This window comes from Achroia grisella, unplaced genomic scaffold (genome assembly GCF_030625045.1).
Source record: "Achroia grisella isolate CSIRO2021 unplaced genomic scaffold, CSIRO_AGI_Agris_v1 utg903, whole genome shotgun sequence".
Lineage (NCBI taxonomy): Eukaryota > Metazoa > Arthropoda > Insecta > Lepidoptera > Pyralidae > Achroia > Achroia grisella.
The window spans coordinates 3,332,673-3,351,240 of NW_026713061.1; the positions used below are offsets into that span (position 1 = coordinate 3,332,673).

Sequence of the window (18,568 nt, forward strand, 5' to 3'; positions counted from 1 at the left end):
TCGTAGTCGCGGTGCATCGCCTAACGGAGGAGATCCTATCTGCTTCCAGAAGTCGGCGCTGATAATAGAATAGAGAGATCCTGAGTCCCAATCCATTGTGCATGACTTTCCGTTGATCATAGCGTCAATTTTTTTACTGTCTTTACCACATTTATTTTGAATTTTATACACGGAATGATGTTCATCCTCCGTGTCGTCATCGCTACGGTCTGAGCTCCTTGACGTATAGCTGTTGCTTCGTGGGGAATAGCTTCTTTCAATTTTGTGTAACCTTTTATTGCCTTTATGTTCCTGTTTACTTTCGTAGGTTAAGTATGCTCTACCTGTTTTTATACAGCAGCTGTCAAAATGTCCTTTGTAATTGCATTCTTTGCAAGTGTTATCTTTAGCTGGACATTCATTTATTCCATGTTTCTCTCTCTTTCCGCAACGACGACATTGACCAGGGCTTAGTCGTCTTTGTTTTTGACCAGTATAATTATTCTTTTTTTTGTTAACGTTGTAAATGCCGATTATTTTTTTATTTTGATCCCCTTCCGCTAACTCACGTGATTGTGCGACTGCAAATATTTGCGCAAATGTTATTTCCTTTGTTGTGTCCTCAAAGTTTTCTACGAGATCCGGCCATTTTTGTTTTAAATCTATTTCAAGTTGTGTGTGGTTAAGACCAGTAGCAAAGCGGTCACGAAGTTGTCGTTCTAGTAGTGTGTCGTTATACCCACAATCTTTGCTTAATTCTTTTAGTCTATTTGCATAGTGTTCCATTGATTCATCATCCTGTCGTATACAATTCCAGAATTCAGATAGTGCTCGATATCTGGTTTCCTTAGTGCGGTATAAATCCATTAATTTCTGTTTGATAGCATCATAAGTGCTCGATTCAAAATGAGGTATAAGTGCTACTTTAATTTCATGGAAAACTTCCGGTGTTAAACAGTTAAATAATAGGTCTTTTTTAACCCCGTTGTTTATGTTGTCGTCTAATATTTCGCATTTTATTTCAAAGTAATCGAAGAAATTTTCAACCGTAGTCGTTGACGGGTTAAATTTTTCACATTTGAAATTATTCAATATTGATAATTTGTGAATACCTGATGTGCTAGAAATATGTGTGCAGAGCGTATCCTGGCTGTTCGAAGCCACCACAGGCGTCTCCGTGGGGCAATGTGCATGTTGCGTAGTTGTCGTAGCTAGAAGTTTTATTACTTCAGTTAATTGATCATGCTGTGTGCGTTGTAATTGCAGGAACTGTTCAAATTGTTCTTTATCCATTTTATGTCCTCGTCGCCAACATTTTATAAATTAGAATAAGGATTAATAGTTAGTAGTAACAGTTTATTGAATTCATAGATGACAATCTACGTCAAGTTACACATCATATATTTTATTAAAACTAAAGAGTTTATAACATCTTCTAATTGCATATGCAGCAGAACTGAGTCTATTGGCCAATTTTGAAATATGGGGCCCCCATTGTAATTTCGAGTCCACTGTTATACCTAAAAAAACTGTATCATTAACAAAATTTACTATTTCATCATTAAGCAATAACTGTGTATTTATTGGTCTTACATTAGGAATTGTAAATTTTATACACTTTGTTTTGCTGGAATTTAATAATAGGTTATTACATGTAAACCAATTTAATATAGCAGACATAGCACAATTTACATCGTATAATTGATTAGTTTGACGTCCAATTTTAAACACTAACGAAGTATCATCCGCAAACAGCACTATATCTGCAATTTTCTCTACCATAAAGGGAAGGTCATTTATGTAAATTAAAAAGAGAAAGGGGCCTAAGATTGACCCTTGTGGAACGCCCATCCCAATATTAGCTCCCTCAGATTTTATACCGTCAATATCTACAGTTTGGACCCTATCCTCTAAATAAGTTCTCATTAATTTTAGATCATTATCTTTTATACCATAATGTTCGAGCTTGTACAAAAGTGTTTTATGATCCACGCAATCAAATGCCTTTAATAGGTCACAAAAAACTCCGAGTGCATCCTGTGACTTCTCGCATGATTCAAAAATATGTGTTATTAGCACTACACCTGTGTCAGTGGTAGACTTGCCGGCGGTGAAACCATATTGTTGACTGTGAAGCAGTCGGTTATCCCTGAAGTGTTGTAACATTTGATTTAACATTATCTTTTCAAACACCATCAAACAACATCAAACATTTATATGTATGTATATATTGTCAATAACACTACTAGTTTATATCGCTAAGTTAATTTTATTGTTTACTATTAGTAAAAGTACATTATACAATATTACAAAACAATACACAAACTATTTTACAAAAGAGGGCCATTCGCTCCATTTATAGCATGGGTTCCAGGGAGTCTTTGCGAGAGTGCTTTAAGGAATCAAATATCCTCACCGTTGCTTCTCAATATATTTATGAAAATATCATGTATGCCAGGAAGAATATAGACAGTTTCAAAAGAGTTAGTGATTGCACTAATAAAAGCTTACGTAACAATAACAAACTGATTTTACCTAAATGTCGTTTGGCTAAAGTTAGTAATTTTTTTATGGCAATTGCGTAAGGTTTTACAATAAAATACCAGAGTCTGTTATAAATCTGCCAGAAAAAAGATTTAAATGTCAAATAAAACACTTCCTTTGCAAAAAAGCTTACTATAAAATTGAAGAATTTGTTAACGATAATAATGTTTTTGTATAAAAATTTTAAATACATAGCACTGACAATATTATGTAATTACACTAATAATGAGTGCGTAGCGATTTCTATGTTGATTGTCGCATGCCTCTTACTTGTTACACTGTAATTATTTATATAAAAAAACATCTATTAAAAAGAGCAACACACAAGTTTCTTGCTCATTCTTCTTGTGATGAATCTGCATTCCGAATGAGTGGTAGAATCAAAATATGACTATTCAAAAGTGCTTGTAATGAGTTTATTTGAATAAAGATTATTTCTATTTCTAATAAAATATTTGGATACCAATAATTTATTTGCGCCAATTTATTACCAAATTCCAATCCACGACAAACGAAGTTACGGTCATGTGAATAGTATAATATATACTATCTGATATATTTATTTTTTATTTATAATTCTTTATTGCACCAATATTTAAAGTAGACACATAAAAAGAAAATAATATATAACAATAAAATATAATCTGATGTATAAGTTGTATTGTAACGATTTATTCAAATTCATCTAGTAGTTTTTGCGTGAAAGAGTAACAAAGATCCTTCCATTCATTCATACATCAACAACAAACATAAGTATATGTTAAACTAATAAAAAATGCCTGATCTACTTAGTTGCTACTTCTTATTTTTTTTTTATTGATGATAATGGAATGGTGCACCCGCTTGCGCTAATGGGGAAACTACGTGGAAGTCAATCTGATATGGTACATTGCTATTAATGGGTTTATTAGACCATAATGCTAGTCCATATACCATACCAAAAATATAAACATAATAAGTACCAACCATATTATATTTAACCTTTATTTATGTCATTAATTTTATTTTAGGTTTGCAGTTCCACACAACTAGTTCACGTTTACAGAGAATTAGGAGTATGTCCAAAGTTGAAACTCACTGGAAGACCAATAAGACCTATTGGATCACTTGGTACAAGTAAAGTAAGACTATGTAAAAGTCTAAAAAAATATTAACTGCAATATCTTAAAATAAAAATTTCTTATCCCAAATTTTCAATATTAATTTTGATTTTTTATAAATCTAAAGAAATAACGAAATATATGCAGCCGCTCGCCAATTTATCTTGTCACAATATTAGTGACTCCATCGAAGCGGCTTGACCAAGTTTTAGTAAATTTTATATGCATATTCAGTAGGTCTGAGAATCGGCTACAACCTACTTTTCTGACCCCCTAAGTAATAAGGCTTGTCCACCTTAATTTTTTTTTATTTTTTCGACAAAATATTTATTTTAATTTTTTTATGATGTGGCATTAAAAATACATACAACCCTAAATTTTCTACCATCAGTCATATAATATCCTATTTTATAATAGCCATTTTAAATTATACGGCAAGACACGACACACGTTTGCGGGGTCAGCTAGTTTGTATATGTATAAAAATTTCTTATTCCAAATTTTCACCATTATAAAACAAATCTTTTATATGTCTAAAGAAATACGCCAATTTATTTTTATGTATAAATAAAAATATTACATTTTGTTGAGATTTTAAGAGAAACGTTTATAATTTTCAGATATACAGAGTAAGCGGTATGACAGTGCTGTGCTATCCTCTTATATTCGAGGTATCGGAGTTCTATCTGTACAGAGATATGGCGTTACTAATCGATGACATAAAGACTGAACTACAGTTTGTTGGAAAGTAAGGTTTTATATCTATCTAATTTATTAAAATTATAACAGGTTACCTAATATTATATTTAGAATGAAAACTTGTACCGGTTACATCCACACAAGTAGGTATACAATTCATGGATGCATGAATTGTCTTAGACACTATGTTTGTCATATAATATATTAATAATAATACCCCTGGACAATTCACACAACGCCATCTAGTACCAAGGTAAGCAGAGCTTGTGTTATTGGTACTAGATGAATGATATAAATACTTAGATATTTCTTTATTTTAAGTACGTCCTAATATAAATAGAGAACACCCAGACCGATACAAACAATCATATTGATGAATACAAATGTTTGTGCGCGAAATCGAACCCGCGACCATCGAAAATAAAGCGGTGTAAAACCGCTAGACCATGGAGGCCGTCATATCTAAATTGTTTGTTCAAAAGTTTCTCAATTCAGAATAGATGATCCTCGTTATAGATATTGGCGTTTGTCCGGACGTCCAACTGTGTGCTTGTTGGTGCGTGAGGAACATATGCGCGATCCGCACTTCAAGCAGATGCTGGATTTGTTCGCGATGCTTAAGAAGGGACACTGCGATGGAGTTAAGGTCCGCCTCGGACGTCTCCAAAACTTAATTTCAAGCTCGTGTATGGGTTAGTACTATAATAGAATGACACAAACATTTTTCTATTGTTTGATTCGGGAAGTAGGTACTAATAGTAACTAAATTCTGTATTTTATTTAACTAATACAAAACTACATTTACTTTATATGTATATGTAACTTTAATGCACACAATAGTAATAAGGAAGGTAATTTTTACATTTATTACATTACATTAGCGGACTTAACACCATGCAGCATTATATATATATATACAGTTAATTAATAGGATTATGAGCTCGATGTTAATGGGTTCATATGGATACGTCATAGTGATCTGCTATAGTCAAATTAAATATAAGTAAAATATAGGTAATAATTGAGCAAGGCAATAATGTTTTACTTAAGAATTTTCTGCCATTGTTGAACAAAACTCTCTTTATACTATCTATATCCATCAGAAATACGATATTTTAAATCGATAATTGTATTGTAATTTCCGAACATATAGTTTCAGTCAATCATTTCTATATTTATTCTTATTAAAAGCATTTTTAAATAAACAGCCACTATTATACTGGTTTATTGTAAAGGAATGAAATAAAAATATGATACTTCTTCTGCTCGAGGCAACTGTGGTGCATTTTTGAAGTGTATAAATTCTGGTGTTATTTGTTTGCATAGAGCATCTGGACTTCATGAGCCAGGGCGACTTCCCGTCGGAGATGTTCACCCAATTTAAGCAGCTGGAGCACGAGTACATCGGCTACCAGGTACACTCAATTAGAATATTTTTTTACTATTACTACGATAAATTTAATTTGCCGTCCTTGTTGTGCTAGGTGTTTAGACGTCCTACGACTGCCGATGGATACAGGTTCGTCTTCTTGCACGGTATGCACAATATTTATTCATAAGTATATTTGTCTGTATTGTTATTGATTTTGCCTATGTACATTATGTATGTATTTACAAAAGAAAAAATATTGAAGTATTTCAATCATATGACTAGTACACTTAACACAAACTCTGCTTAATTTGGGACTAGATGGTGTCATGTGAATTGTACAGGTTTATATATTATTAATTTTTGTAATTACCTACCTACTTTTGATAAAATTTGTTGGAGCCGGACACTGAACGGGGTATGATTGTCAATTGACGTTCGTCGTGCTTTGACTTTAATTTTTATCATTTATATTGTAAAACTTATAGTCTGGTGTACTTGTTAAGGTCGAGTTCATGAGGACTCGTATCCGAAGCCATAAAAAATAGTAAATAAAAAATATGTGATTGTCGGCAGTCGCTGACGGACGTGCCGCGCACGCTGACGTACCGCGAGGAGGAGACGAGCTGGCGGCACCTCCGCGGCCGGCCCGTGCCCGACGTGGTGGCCGCGCTGCAGCACGCGGCCGGCCTGCACGCGCGCGCGCAGCTCCTCGGCATCCTACTCGAGCGCGAGGGGCCCATGTACGAGGTACTATTTTTTTCTAACCTTCTAAGCACGTAGTAAGAATAATGCCGTGGTCTATATGAGGTTAAGTGCGCAGGTGAATGGAGTGAGCGTTCTGGAGTCGCTGAAGAGCTTGTACCAGTCGGCAGGCGAGCTGCGGCACTGGCGAGCCGTGCGGTACTGCTCCTCGCTGCTCAGCCACACCGTCGACTCCATCAGTCCTTTCATCACCACCGTGCTCGTCAACGGAAAACAGGCAACTATTATAGACATTATTAAATTCATGGCTTAAAAAAATATGCTTATAACTCCATTGACATCGGTGGTCTAGCAAGTTCAGATTCGTTTCCTCGCACACTACAAAAATTTATTGATTAGATTGTTTGCATCAGTCTGGATATTTGCCAGTGAATGTGTGAGTTGCAATAGTATGCAAACAGTTTAGGTTCAGAAAACTGGTACTGTTTGTATTTATATATATATATATATATATATATATATATATATATATATATATATATATATATATATATATATATAACATGTTGGCTTATGTTTTTTTATTAGAAAAGAGTTCAGATATTATTATTTTTGTATATACAGTTAATGGTGGGCGTGATCGGTCAGAAAGAGACTGTATTCGACAAACCTATGACACCCGGAGAGATACAGTCAGTGATGTACTCCACCATACAACCATATGATGTTATCGGAGCCGTACTTCAACAGGTACTAAAACTTAGTTTTATCATGTAGGTATATACTATATTATTAGCGTTTGCAATGCAAAGTTTACACGTCTATATTAACACCAAGTTCACTTTAAAAATAATTTATCGACAATGAGCCGGAACGATTTTTTAAATTAATATCCAAACTTGTATATATTATTACCTTTGTTACATTAATGCTGAGTAGAGTAATGGTAATATGGGTAATATACTCTGTCGCGATTCCACTATAACCCATAATCATCTGAGGGGAAGTGGTTTGTTAGTAATGGGTACTAATTGACCCCATTGCTAGCAATGTACTATGACCTCCATGCGGTACTCTCTGGATAAATTTCTGGTGAACTGGTCACGATGATCTCCCAGACTTGCCTTATTTTTTTTTTTTTTATATCATAATTTGAGCGCGTTTGACCGCAATCTCACCTGATGTTAAGTGATGATGTGGTCTAAGCTGTTACACGCAAGCTCAAATAATACCTATTCACTCTTGACTTAAAAGACCCAATGTTGTAAGAGGCAGGAAAAATCTTATCCACTGGAGGATCCATTGGTGGGCCGCCAGTGTATAGGAGTTCAGGCGGATGCACAATAACATTTTCATCCCTTAAAAAACCTATAATCAGATAAATATATATACCAGTGATATTGGTGGTAGCAGTGGTGAAATTTGAGATATGGTTAATCTTCTTAAGGAGGTGGTATTGTACTGCGGACGGTTAATCGGCACCAATCCGGATATGTTCCGGGGTATCCTGAAGATCCGCGTGGGCTGGGTATTGGAGGCCATCCGCATCTACCTGCAGCTGTTCCCTGCGGAGATGCGTGCTGACGACACTCTTGAGAGCCTCTCACCGTACAAGCTGCGCACACTGCTGCAACGTGTCTTCACTGTGTCTGACTGGGCTGACGACGAAGGGTCTGTCAATGTTTCATAACAAATATTCACGACACAACACTGTACACTATACAGTTTGCGGCATGATAAAATTCCCCGTCGTATTACTCGTTTACAATGATAATAATGTTTATTTGCTTGCAGGGTACAGTTTTGTATCATAATATATTATAAAATTCATCTGAAAAATAGTCATCATAAATTACTGGTAATTACGATCTCGTGAGTTAAGTAGTATCTGTTAATAACTGAATATTTATTTAAATAGAATATTCAATACAATGGTTATTTATAATAATTAGCGAGGTTTTAAAATGTTATTGTAGTTGTACTCTAACTATACAAATAAATATTAATGTAATGTAGCTAATTACGTATTTCGTTATATAGATTGACACCACTACAACGTCGACAATTGGAGGGGTGTCTGTGTCGGGTGCCGAACAATTTCTATATACAAGTGTGGGATATATTGTTACGTACTCCTAAAGGAATCATTGTCCACGTAAGTTTAATAATGTAAATATATTAAAGAAATGTGTTAATAGAATGAATGACTTCAGTGGATTGGACAAAACACGAGTTTTATATATTAGATCCTCTCAGATTTGTATTTTATTATTGTAAATATTAGGGGTATCCTATTCATAGTGACTAGTCCAATAGTAGAATAAGCTCCGGCCTCCTGAGCTATTGCAGTACACATTTTGAACTCTTAAAGGATTTTTTTTTATGTAACTACATGTAGAATATGCACATAAGCTGTTGGGCCACCTGATGGTAAGTGCCAACCGAATAAAGTTACAGCAATGACGACAACTTATATACTACCCGTAATATTCTCCATGCGTTACTATTTCGGAGGAATATGTTGTCTTCGTACCTTGTAATTTCACCGCCCTATCCTTCATCCGATACATAGTCGTTTCTACTGGCTGAAATGAATGAGACAGAGGTACCCACGCAAACGACTCTGCACCAAGTCTATTTTTGATCTTTATGTTTTCATTAACGGTAAATAGACTGACAGTATTTCAAATTTGAAATCACCAGTTTTAATAAAACTACCACGAGCGTTATATAATTTTTCGGAACACTATAAATCGCATGCCAAGATTACACATTAAATATGGCGAGTGTAGATAATAAAATTTATGCGAACGGGGATGGTGCGCCACCGTGCACAGGGGCACGAGATCCCGGCGCAGCCGACGCTGGCGAACATGTCGCGGTGGGAGCTGTCGTTCGCGCTGGTGGTGGAGGAGGCGCTGGTGCGCGTGGCGCGGCCGGCGCGGCGCCAGCTGTGCGTGGAGCTGCTGGGCGTGCTGGCCGCCATCCTGCGCCGCAACCCCGAGCTCTACTTGCCGCACGCGCTCGACCTCGACGCGCTGCTCGACGACGCGCACCTCACCTACGCCAAGGTACCGCCGCTAACACTACTATCTACACGAGGTCTCGCCTGAGAGGGGCACCGTCTATCGTACCCGGCACTGCCAGTACCACCTGCATGGTATCCCACCTGGGGGAGGACATTATCTAACATGCCAAGTCGACTTCTTGACCATACTTCCTATCTAAATTAATATATATAAATTATTATTATAATTTTTAACGGCCTCGGATGTCTAGCGGTTTGACATACCACCTTACTTCTGGTGTACACTTGTACGAGTATAAATAACTGTTTGTATCAGTCTGGGTGTTTTCTACGAATATTATGTATGTATTTACAAAAAAATATTATGTATTTGTCTATTTCACCAGTGTAGGATGATAAGATGAGCATGAGATCAGTATGGTAGACCATCGTGACCAAGTCACCAGGAATCAAGCACGATGGTTTCCAGGGGATTAACAATCCCGCGTGTGTTGCCGCAGGACCGAGGGTCGGAGGCGGCCGCGGAGGAGGAGGCGCTGATGGCGGCGCCGGCGGCCGTCACTGTGGGCTACTTGGCTCGCGCCGTCGTCAACAGCGTGCTGCAGGCCGCCCCACTGCTCGCGCCCCAGGACCAACCCTCGTGCCTCGTCTCCTAGTCTCGCAGATTTGTGGTGATTACGAGAATTGTTTTTTCGTTTCGGAGACAAATTAGACATTAGCTATGTTGCCAGGTTTTTGCAATTCTAAATAGGATTGTGGTACTATCGGAAATTTTCTTGTTATAAATATTTCATAGAATGTTTTATGAAATATGACCATACGAAGGTCAAATATGTTTTATGAAAAGTACCACACATCTACATAAAACATCTATATAAGAAAAATTATTTAAAGAATTTAATACTCTAAAAATTACTGTATGTACGTAATTCACAAAAATGGTACTTTTGTTTTGTATAATTCAACTACAATCATGGAACAATAGTATATGTACGTAAATTTTGAAAACATGTGTATTATTCCAAAATAACAACCTACGATTACACAAATCGGTAAGATTATTTGAAAATTTGACATTTACACTTGTCATTTTAATCTCCGAGATTAATAAACAGACTATATGTTGTATACCATACGATTCAATTATTTTGAAGACTAAAGTATAACCAAAAAGTTCACATTGGTTGAACCTATTTTTATACATTTTAGTTCCAAATATCCTCAAATCAATAATACACCCGTTAGTAAATTGCCTATAGTTTAGGCCAGTTACTGTGATTACTAATGATGACCATTAGTAATAATTTTATTTTAATCATAAGTTTAATATTTGAATGACACAAGGACTGAAATACATATATATTTAAATAGGGTATGTAATCAAAATATTTGTGTTATTAATTTAGACATTAAGAAGAAATATAGCTATACAAATTTATTATAACTTTGTGATAATTGAAGTATTTTTTCCATTTGGTTCTCCAAAAGTACCCTATAGTGGTATACATACATATCACTCAAAACGATATTATATTTTTTTTCTGACATTAATATGAACATAACATTATTATTTACTAAACATAATTTTCAAATTATGTTCAGTAAATAGTTATTTACAAATCCCTGTTATTTAATTTCTATTTATGAATTGTGGCACAGAACATATGTTAGTATTCAAGTTCGAAACCACATTTGTTAATTAGTAATAAGTAAATTTAACCTATTTACAATTACATGTTGTTGTTGAAAACTTTTTATACATAAAAAATATTTTGCGGTTTGTAAATAGTGTTATTCATTTATAAACAATACAAATAGTAGTCGCAATGAGGCAGTATATTTGTTTATATATTCTTGATGAAAATTACAAATGCCATTCCTGTAATACATCTGAATATTTATATTTTGTGCCATGACTTTAAATCCTTATTAAATTTCTAGTTATAATTATAGAAAGATATATCCTTTTGTAATATTTTTATATACATAGAATTGAAATTTTACCTGCCTAGTTGTTTTATATGAAAAATAAAATATATTTTGTAATATTGGGTTTTATTCATGAAGGAACACATTAAGAGTAGTAAGATTTTATTTTTATAAAAACAATCACATTGTCCACAGGTAACACAAAAATGCCTCCATATATGCGCACTTTCTTCATAACATTGCACTCAATTCACTACTTAATAAATTATTGGCAGAATAAGTACTATAGTCCATTGTATATTTTATTATTTTGACTCTGATTGAGTATTTTCCGTAATGCTGAAAAAAATAATATAATTAATAATTTATTTATACAAATTATTACACTATTTTTAAGGACATCTAATAGTATAAAAAATGAGTCTACAATGTGCGACATATAAATAATTAGTAATTACAAAAATAACTTCCTGTATAGATGAGCACAACAATTTCGTTAGTCTTTACTCCAAATGTCTAAGGTTCTCCATTCTATCAATGGTGTCAGTGACGTAGATTTATGGGGGAGTCATCGTCCGCCCATTTGTAATAATTATCAGAATAAGCGGGCAGGTGATAACGACGTTAAGCCATTGTACATATAGACAGAAGACACAGAAAGAAAGACAATTTTCAGTATCATATTTAGAAATTGTGGACTCACCTTCCTTGTCTTCATCACTGAAGTCCTGTTTAGGAAAGTCAATGTCAAACGTGACATAGAGGTTACCATGGAGATTGTTATTGTCAAAGTTTGGCATGCCCTCACCCTTCTTACGCACACGTGCGCCGGCCCATGTCACTTTATCCCGGGACACTGTTACCTTATGTCCATCAAGGTGTACTAATTCCATTGTGAAGCCAGTCAAAGCATCCTAACAAATATAATTTTAATATTAAAATGGCTAATTATTACATTTGTGTTATTATGTTTTTCATTGTTTATCATACATAAATAATAACTATGTTATTATTACCATATAATTCTTTATAATTGAACTTATTTAAAGTAAATTAATTTGTAAGAACTAACCTGTAATGAAATAGTGACATTTGTATACAGATCATCTGCCCGCCTTGTGAACTGTGGGTGCCTCTCCGTTCTAAATACAATGACCAAATCCCCAGGGTCTCCATCAACATGAGGTTCACCCTCACCTCTGAGCTTAGATTTATGACCGTCTGGAGCACCAACTTCAACCTACAAAAATATTTTTTTAAATAGTTTATCCAAAGAAACATGTCAAAGGAATTAATTAATTATATGTCTAATGTTCAGTTATAACTTTATATACATATATTGTTCAGTTATAACTATAAAATGGTTTCAACTTTTTAACTCAAAGCTGTATGGAGAGGTTGTTATTACATTTATTATTTGTTTGTTGTTACTCATAAATTCTTAGTAATGGGGTTGTTAGTCCCTGCCTCTAGCAATATAGAATATATTCAATCAGATCATCATTGGGTTATTTTTTATTAATTTTTCATTATAGACCAACTGCCCTGACTTTAGCCCCATCTTGTAATGTAAATAATCTCCAAGTAACACCCACTGATGTTGTATTAATTTAGAAACTTAAATAAGTGGATGCAAATTTCCATATACCATTCTCTTTCTTACATGTATGAAACATAAAACTAAAACTAAAGATCATAAACTATTTCTTATTAAACATGACATGCAAAATTTTAATCAAATTATTTTTTATTTCAATACTATGCTACGGCCCAGTTTTCTTTACTTTCATAACCTCATTACATTTATAATTTATGAACTAACAAAAAAGTCTAGATGAAACACTAAATAATAAACTTTATAAAATCATGTCAAAAAATACACGAAATCACATACACAGTTCTGTCCATACCATATTCATTATAACAAATATTATATAAGTATTTGAAGAGATTTTAAATTACCACACATTAGCTAGAAACATTATCAATTAATGCAAAACAATATATTTCTTAAATTATTACCTTATCTATTGATAAGTAATAATGTAAGTAGGGATCATTTCCATACTATAGTAAGTTATCCAACCAGATATATAATTATATTATACTATCTGTTACATCATGTATTTTTTTATAATAACAAATATGTTCTAATTTAAAATAAGACTTGCCTAAGTTACTTCTTATAACATAAGTTATGGCCGAGTGAAAGTGCCTACAAAATTGGTCCAGTTGTTTCTGAGATTAGCAAGAACAGGCAGAGTAAATTTTTTTTAATGTTATATTTTATTATAAATATAATTTTTCTGTATGTCACCTAAATACTTCTAAACAAATTTGGATGAATTTTGAGTGTTGATGAATGATGTCTTTCAGGTCCACATACAACATTTATTACATTTTAATCTATAACTTATTTCTGATCAATTTACAACATTAAAATTAGTAATTATAAAAGTTGCACATATTTTTGGATGCAGTTCAAAAGAATTCTGATGTCTTCATTCAGAATTATGATGTATAAGTATTGTCCAATAATCACCAATTAATTAAGAATAGAATTTATATTACAAGGTACCTCAATTTCTAGAAGTCTTTCTTCATTAACAAATTTTACATTAGGACATTCATCACAAACAGTCTGTTGCATCATTTGGAACCTGCCTGGACCCAAGTTTCTGGTAACCATCTCTTGACGACAATTGCACTTCCTTGTTCCAGATGTAGGTTTTATTACTGGTTTATTTCTCGTTATCTGAAAATCACATCATACATACATTAACTGTAATAAAATTAATACAGATAATAGTAGGACCCTTAAAAAAAAAGATAATTTAATGATATATTCTAATAACTATATTTTATTCATAATAATGACTTACTTCAATGAAATTTCCATTGTAAAGTTCTTCCAGAGAAACAGTAAGTTCCATAACAATATCAGCACCGCGTGGTGTCTCGTGCTGTTGTGGTTCACCACCGAAATGAAATCCAAAATCGCCAAAAAAGCTCGCGAAGGGATCGTTATTGTTCATCATGCCGTCCTTTTTAAGGCAATCTTCGCCGCACCGGTCATATAATTCTCGTTTCTCCGGATCGGACAGAGCTTCGTAAGCTGCGCCGAGATCTTGAAACTTTTGGGATGCATTTGGATCATCTTGGTTCTTGTCTGGATGAAGAGCTTTCGCTAATTTTCTGTAAGCTTTTTTAATTTCATTGGTATTAGCCGATCGGGATACACCAAGTATTTGATAAAAATCTCTTCCGGCTAGCGTTAAGACTAGAGCGGCAGTAAAATAAATTATACACACATATGCCGCATTATTAAACATTTTGGTAATGTTAAGCCTACGTCTACAATGCTAATTAATAAGTTAAAGTTAAATTTATAAGCGAAAAATATGTTCCAATTCTAACACATTTCGTCTTTTTTGTAGTTTTATAAATTTCTAGCTATAAGACAAATTAAAAAAATATTCATATGCCACTGCCATAAAGTAGTGTTGTCAACTTCTGTCTACGAAATAGCTAAATTCATAATAAACGGTGCTATAATATTCGAATTTAGAAAAGTATGTTGTCATAATAACAAGTTTAAAATATGTATTACTATTCGGACAGGTATTTCTTTTATTTAAACCTTATAAATTTCATAGTTGCCAACGCGAAATGTAGGTATGCATAGTTAGAAAATATTGCTAAAGTTTATTAACTTCCATCTAAGGAACTCAATAAATAGCTAAATAAAAATGTAAACCGCAAAATTAGCAACACTGCTCTAAGAACAATTTGTCCGGATCTAATTGGTGGATTCTATTATTAAGGAAAAAGGTCACAAAATGTAGCATCTGGTAGCACAATTTGAATTCTAAGGACTTGACTTATAATTTATTAATGCTCTGTATAATTTTGTACAATAGTAACCAATCACATTTAGACTCGTATTTAATAATGATGATTTTTTTATTGTATGATAATGGAATGGTGTATATCTGGCCATCTGTGTCAACGGTTTACGCTGGAAGGGCATCAGTGGAAGATAATAAGATGAGCTTGAGGTCAAGTCAGTCAGCACATCGTGACAAATTCACCAGGAATATTATCATAATGGTTTCGAAGGTGAACCGCGTGGAGGTCAACCTAACATGATACTTTGCACGGAACAAAGAGGTATTTACAACTATAGACAGCAATGGCGACTTTTATTTAAATTTATTAAGCTACAGAAATACTCCTCGCGATAATAATTTGAATTCTCCTGCTCAACTGTTAATGGGTCGACGATTAAATTGTCGATTACCAGTTCATCCTTATTTATTAAAAGTGAATAACGATGTGGACCATAACATAATTGTAAATAAACAAAAGAAAACCAAGCTATATTATGATCAACGATGTAAACAACTGTCTGAATTGAATGTCGGCGATGACCTCATTATGATAGAAAACGACGATAGGATCCGAGGGACGGTTATAGCGCGGGCTTGTATACCGCGGTCCTATATTATAAAAAAGTAAAGAAGGTATTTACCGCCGCAATCGCCGAAACTTAATTCAAAGTATGCCCAATAATAATTATGAGAAAACTATGTCCTTATCTATAGGCTAATGGTGATGATGGTGATGAATTATATGTACCCAGTTGCAAAATTAGACAGAGCCTTTACAAATCTTATTCACCGCCACGTACTCGCAGGCAGTTACCACAATAATATTGCAGTTGTTAGTTGATTTTAATTTTTTTTTTTATCTAATGTTAACATGAATAGAATTAATCCTGCCTGTACTGTATAACAATATCATAGAATAAATGGAGTGTATGTATATGTAGTAAGTAATTGATTGTTCTATCTATACTTGGTGAAATGTCTACTAACTAAATGAGTAGTAATTCACTTTATAATTAGTATTGCAATTCATAGTTTGTATTATATATTTTAGTAATAGTATATTTTGCTTTTAAAAGGGAAAGATGTTGAGTGTGTTCGTGTTTTAGTTCTTACTTTTTATTTAAGTACCTACATATTATTAATAAAACAGTTGTTATCCAGATCTCGTAGTTTTTATACACAACACCCATATTAATGAATGAATAAATAAAACCATATGAAATCATTCAAATCGCCGGAGCCAGATTAAAATATATTAGTAGCATAAGTAGGTATATGCAGAAGAACTGGTCTGAAGAATCTGTTAAAAGGAGAATGTTAGTAATGTGAACTAATATGACCATTGCTAGCAATGTATATACTATATCAGGTCGATCTTCACGCGGTCCTCCTGGGAACCCTGATAAATTCTTGGTGAATTTGCCATCATGGGCCGCATTCTACACTGGTAACCCGCAAATACCTTTTCAGTGCAGAGGGTGCATCATTCTATGCACCTATCACCCCATCCTCCATAAAAATAATTATTTTCAACTGAAGTTTCAAACAACGTTGTGGCTCATATGATGGAAAGTAAAAGAAATATTTTATTATAAATGTTAAAATTATTAAACATATGCTAAGAACTACTGCTGACAAATATATTATTCTCTTTCTGGCTGTAATACTGTACATTGCCTAGTAGGTAATATATCTTCGCTCGGTTTTCCCTTCATTACGTTTCTATAAGCAGAGTCGACGACAACCCAGAGGTGTCGTCGACTCTGCTTATAGAAACGTAAAGTAAAAAAAATCTCATGGCACTCCATTTTACTGTCAGTGTCATCTGTCAATCACATGAATGTCAAGAAAGTCATAGATTCACACTTTCTGTTTTATATATTACTCTATTGGACAGTACAACTTGCAGTTTTTAAGTTTTGTAATCTTCCAAATAATATCCCTCGTTATTATAAATTGTTTTCATAAATTTAATAATGACCTCCGTATTATCTCCAGAAATACCTGCTCCAGGTTTTTCTTTTGAAAATTATCAACGGTTTGTACATTGTGATTAATATTTTCACGGCATTTTGGTAAATTTCATATTTACACATATATTTATCTTGAAAATGGTATTTTGTTTTTCAGAAATGCATTCTTGGCACAAAAAGGGTTTCCTGCACCTAAAGCTACAAAGACCGGTACTACCATTGTAGGTATCATATATGCAGATGGAGTGATTCTTGGTGCGGATACGAGGGCCACTGAAAATACAGTAGTGTCTGATAAAAATTGCCAGAAGATTCACTATTTGGCGGGTAATATGTACTGCTGCGGTGCGGGTACCGCTGCTGATACGGAAATGACCACACAAACAGTGGCGTCACAATTAGAATTACAACGTTTACACACTGGGCGCACTGTGCCAGTTGAAACCGCAGCAACTCTTCTGAAGCGTATGCTGTTCCGCTACCAGGGTTATATTGGTGCTGCTTTAGTTTTAGGTGGTGTGGATCGTACTGGGCCTCACATATATTGTATTTATCCTCATGGGTCTGTTGATAAATTACCTTATGCTACCATGGGTAAGTAAACTGTTATTTATTTTTTAAGTTTATTTTGGTATTAAGTATTGAACTTAAATTTGTATTTAAGTTGATTTTGTTACGCATGTTCTGAAAATATAGTTAGCATTGGTGTTACTAACTTAGTTAACTGAATTCTTTACAATAATTCATGTTAATTTTAGGTTCGGGATCTTTGGCAGCAATGGCTGTATTTGAAGCAGGCTGGAAACCCAACATGACAGAGGAGGAGGGTAAAAAGTTGGTGCGAGATGCTATAGCTGCTGGTATCTTCAATGACTTGGGATCTGGGTCCAATGTTGACCTCTGTGTTATTCGCAATACTGGTCCTGCTCAATATCTCAGAACATATGAAGAGGCCAATGTGAAGGTTGGTGTATGGTCTTTATAGAAATGCAAGTCATTGTTTTTTCTTTGTTTGCTTTATAACAATTATGCTTATTTCAGGGGAAAAAACAAGGATCTTATAGATATCCTTCAGGAACAACTGCTGTCCTCAAGCAGCGTGTGATTCCCCTGGAAGTGGAATCTGTGGCGGTACACACAGTGCAGCCTATGGAAGTGGAACCATCACCTAGCCGCCGCTGATCATATAATTGAAATAAATAATTACTTTTATTATATACATATTTCTTTTATTTATCAAATAAAATATAAATATGATTCTAATTTATTATTTTTATAGGATAAAATACATTTTACACTTATAACTATGGACGGAATATACACATTTTTAAAATCTTACTACCAGCACCTTT

The 18,568-nt window shown here is 34.1% G+C and overlaps 3 protein-coding genes across 7 annotated transcripts in view; 2 read left to right on the forward strand and 1 right to left on the reverse strand.

Annotated features, from left to right (window-relative positions):
* LOC131853637 (probable phosphorylase b kinase regulatory subunit beta) overlaps nucleotides 1-10,204 on the forward strand; it is a 33,509-nt gene extending 23,305 nt beyond the window's left edge. For all 5 annotated transcript variants that reach the window (XM_059204607.1, XM_059204604.1, XM_059204605.1 and 2 more), the window contains 11 exons: nucleotides 3,534-3,644; nucleotides 4,244-4,371; nucleotides 4,839-5,014; nucleotides 5,649-5,737; nucleotides 6,268-6,441; nucleotides 6,515-6,673; nucleotides 7,021-7,146; nucleotides 7,844-8,067; nucleotides 8,437-8,551; nucleotides 9,234-9,467; nucleotides 9,925-10,204. In XM_059204607.1, the coding sequence (XP_059060590.1) occupies nucleotides 3,534-3,644; nucleotides 4,244-4,371; nucleotides 4,839-5,014; nucleotides 5,649-5,737; nucleotides 6,268-6,441; nucleotides 6,515-6,673; nucleotides 7,021-7,146; nucleotides 7,844-8,067; nucleotides 8,437-8,551; nucleotides 9,234-9,467; nucleotides 9,925-10,080 (1,692 nt within the window). In that variant the 3' untranslated portion in view covers nucleotides 10,081-10,204. The remainder of the gene's footprint in view (nucleotides 1-3,533; nucleotides 3,645-4,243; nucleotides 4,372-4,838; nucleotides 5,015-5,648; nucleotides 5,738-6,267; nucleotides 6,442-6,514; nucleotides 6,674-7,020; nucleotides 7,147-7,843; nucleotides 8,068-8,436; nucleotides 8,552-9,233; nucleotides 9,468-9,924) is intronic.
* A 1,294-nt stretch (nucleotides 10,205-11,498) lies between these two features.
* LOC131853518 (dnaJ homolog shv) lies at nucleotides 11,499-14,847 on the reverse strand. Its single transcript, XM_059204429.1, has 5 exons — nucleotides 14,236-14,847; nucleotides 13,932-14,108; nucleotides 12,426-12,593; nucleotides 12,057-12,267; nucleotides 11,499-11,692 (listed from the first exon to the last, which is right to left on the reverse strand). The coding sequence occupies exons 1-5, from the start codon at nucleotides 14,683-14,685 to the stop codon at nucleotides 11,637-11,639; spliced, it is 1,062 nt and encodes a 353-aa protein (XP_059060412.1). The 5' UTR covers nucleotides 14,686-14,847; the 3' UTR covers nucleotides 11,499-11,636.
* Nucleotides 14,848-17,110: 2,263 nt separating this feature from the next.
* LOC131853528 (proteasome subunit beta type-7) lies at nucleotides 17,111-18,435 on the forward strand. Its single transcript, XM_059204441.1, has 4 exons — nucleotides 17,111-17,281; nucleotides 17,374-17,810; nucleotides 17,975-18,180; nucleotides 18,258-18,435. The coding sequence occupies exons 1-4, from the start codon at nucleotides 17,220-17,222 to the stop codon at nucleotides 18,396-18,398; spliced, it is 846 nt and encodes a 281-aa protein (XP_059060424.1). The 5' UTR covers nucleotides 17,111-17,219; the 3' UTR covers nucleotides 18,399-18,435.
* Nucleotides 18,436-18,568: the final 133 nt, after the last annotated feature.

What these genes read in the sequence shown, in the direction of transcription:
- LOC131853518 (XM_059204429.1), bottom strand. Translation starts at nt 14,685, where the DNA reads ATGTTTAATAATGCGGCATATGTGTGTATAATTTATTTTACTGCCGCT. An exon ending in ATGTCACTATTTCATTACAG is followed by an intron (nt 12,268 to 12,425) that starts GTTAGTTCTTAC and finishes TATATTTGTTAG; the next exon opens with GATGCTTTGACTGGCTTCAC. An exon ending in CAGTGATGAAGACAAGGAAG is followed by an intron (nt 11,693 to 12,056) that starts GTGAGTCCACAA and finishes TATTTTTTTCAG; the next exon opens with CATTACGGAAAATACTCAAT.
- LOC131853528 (XM_059204441.1), top strand. Translation starts at nt 17,220, where the DNA reads ATGACCTCCGTATTATCTCCAGAAATACCTGCTCCAGGTTTTTCTTTT. An exon ending in ATTACCTTATGCTACCATGG is followed by an intron (nt 17,811 to 17,974) that starts GTAAGTAAACTG and finishes TGTTAATTTTAG; the next exon opens with GTTCGGGATCTTTGGCAGCA. An exon ending in ATGAAGAGGCCAATGTGAAG is followed by an intron (nt 18,181 to 18,257) that starts GTTGGTGTATGG and finishes TGCTTATTTCAG; the next exon opens with GGGAAAAAACAAGGATCTTA.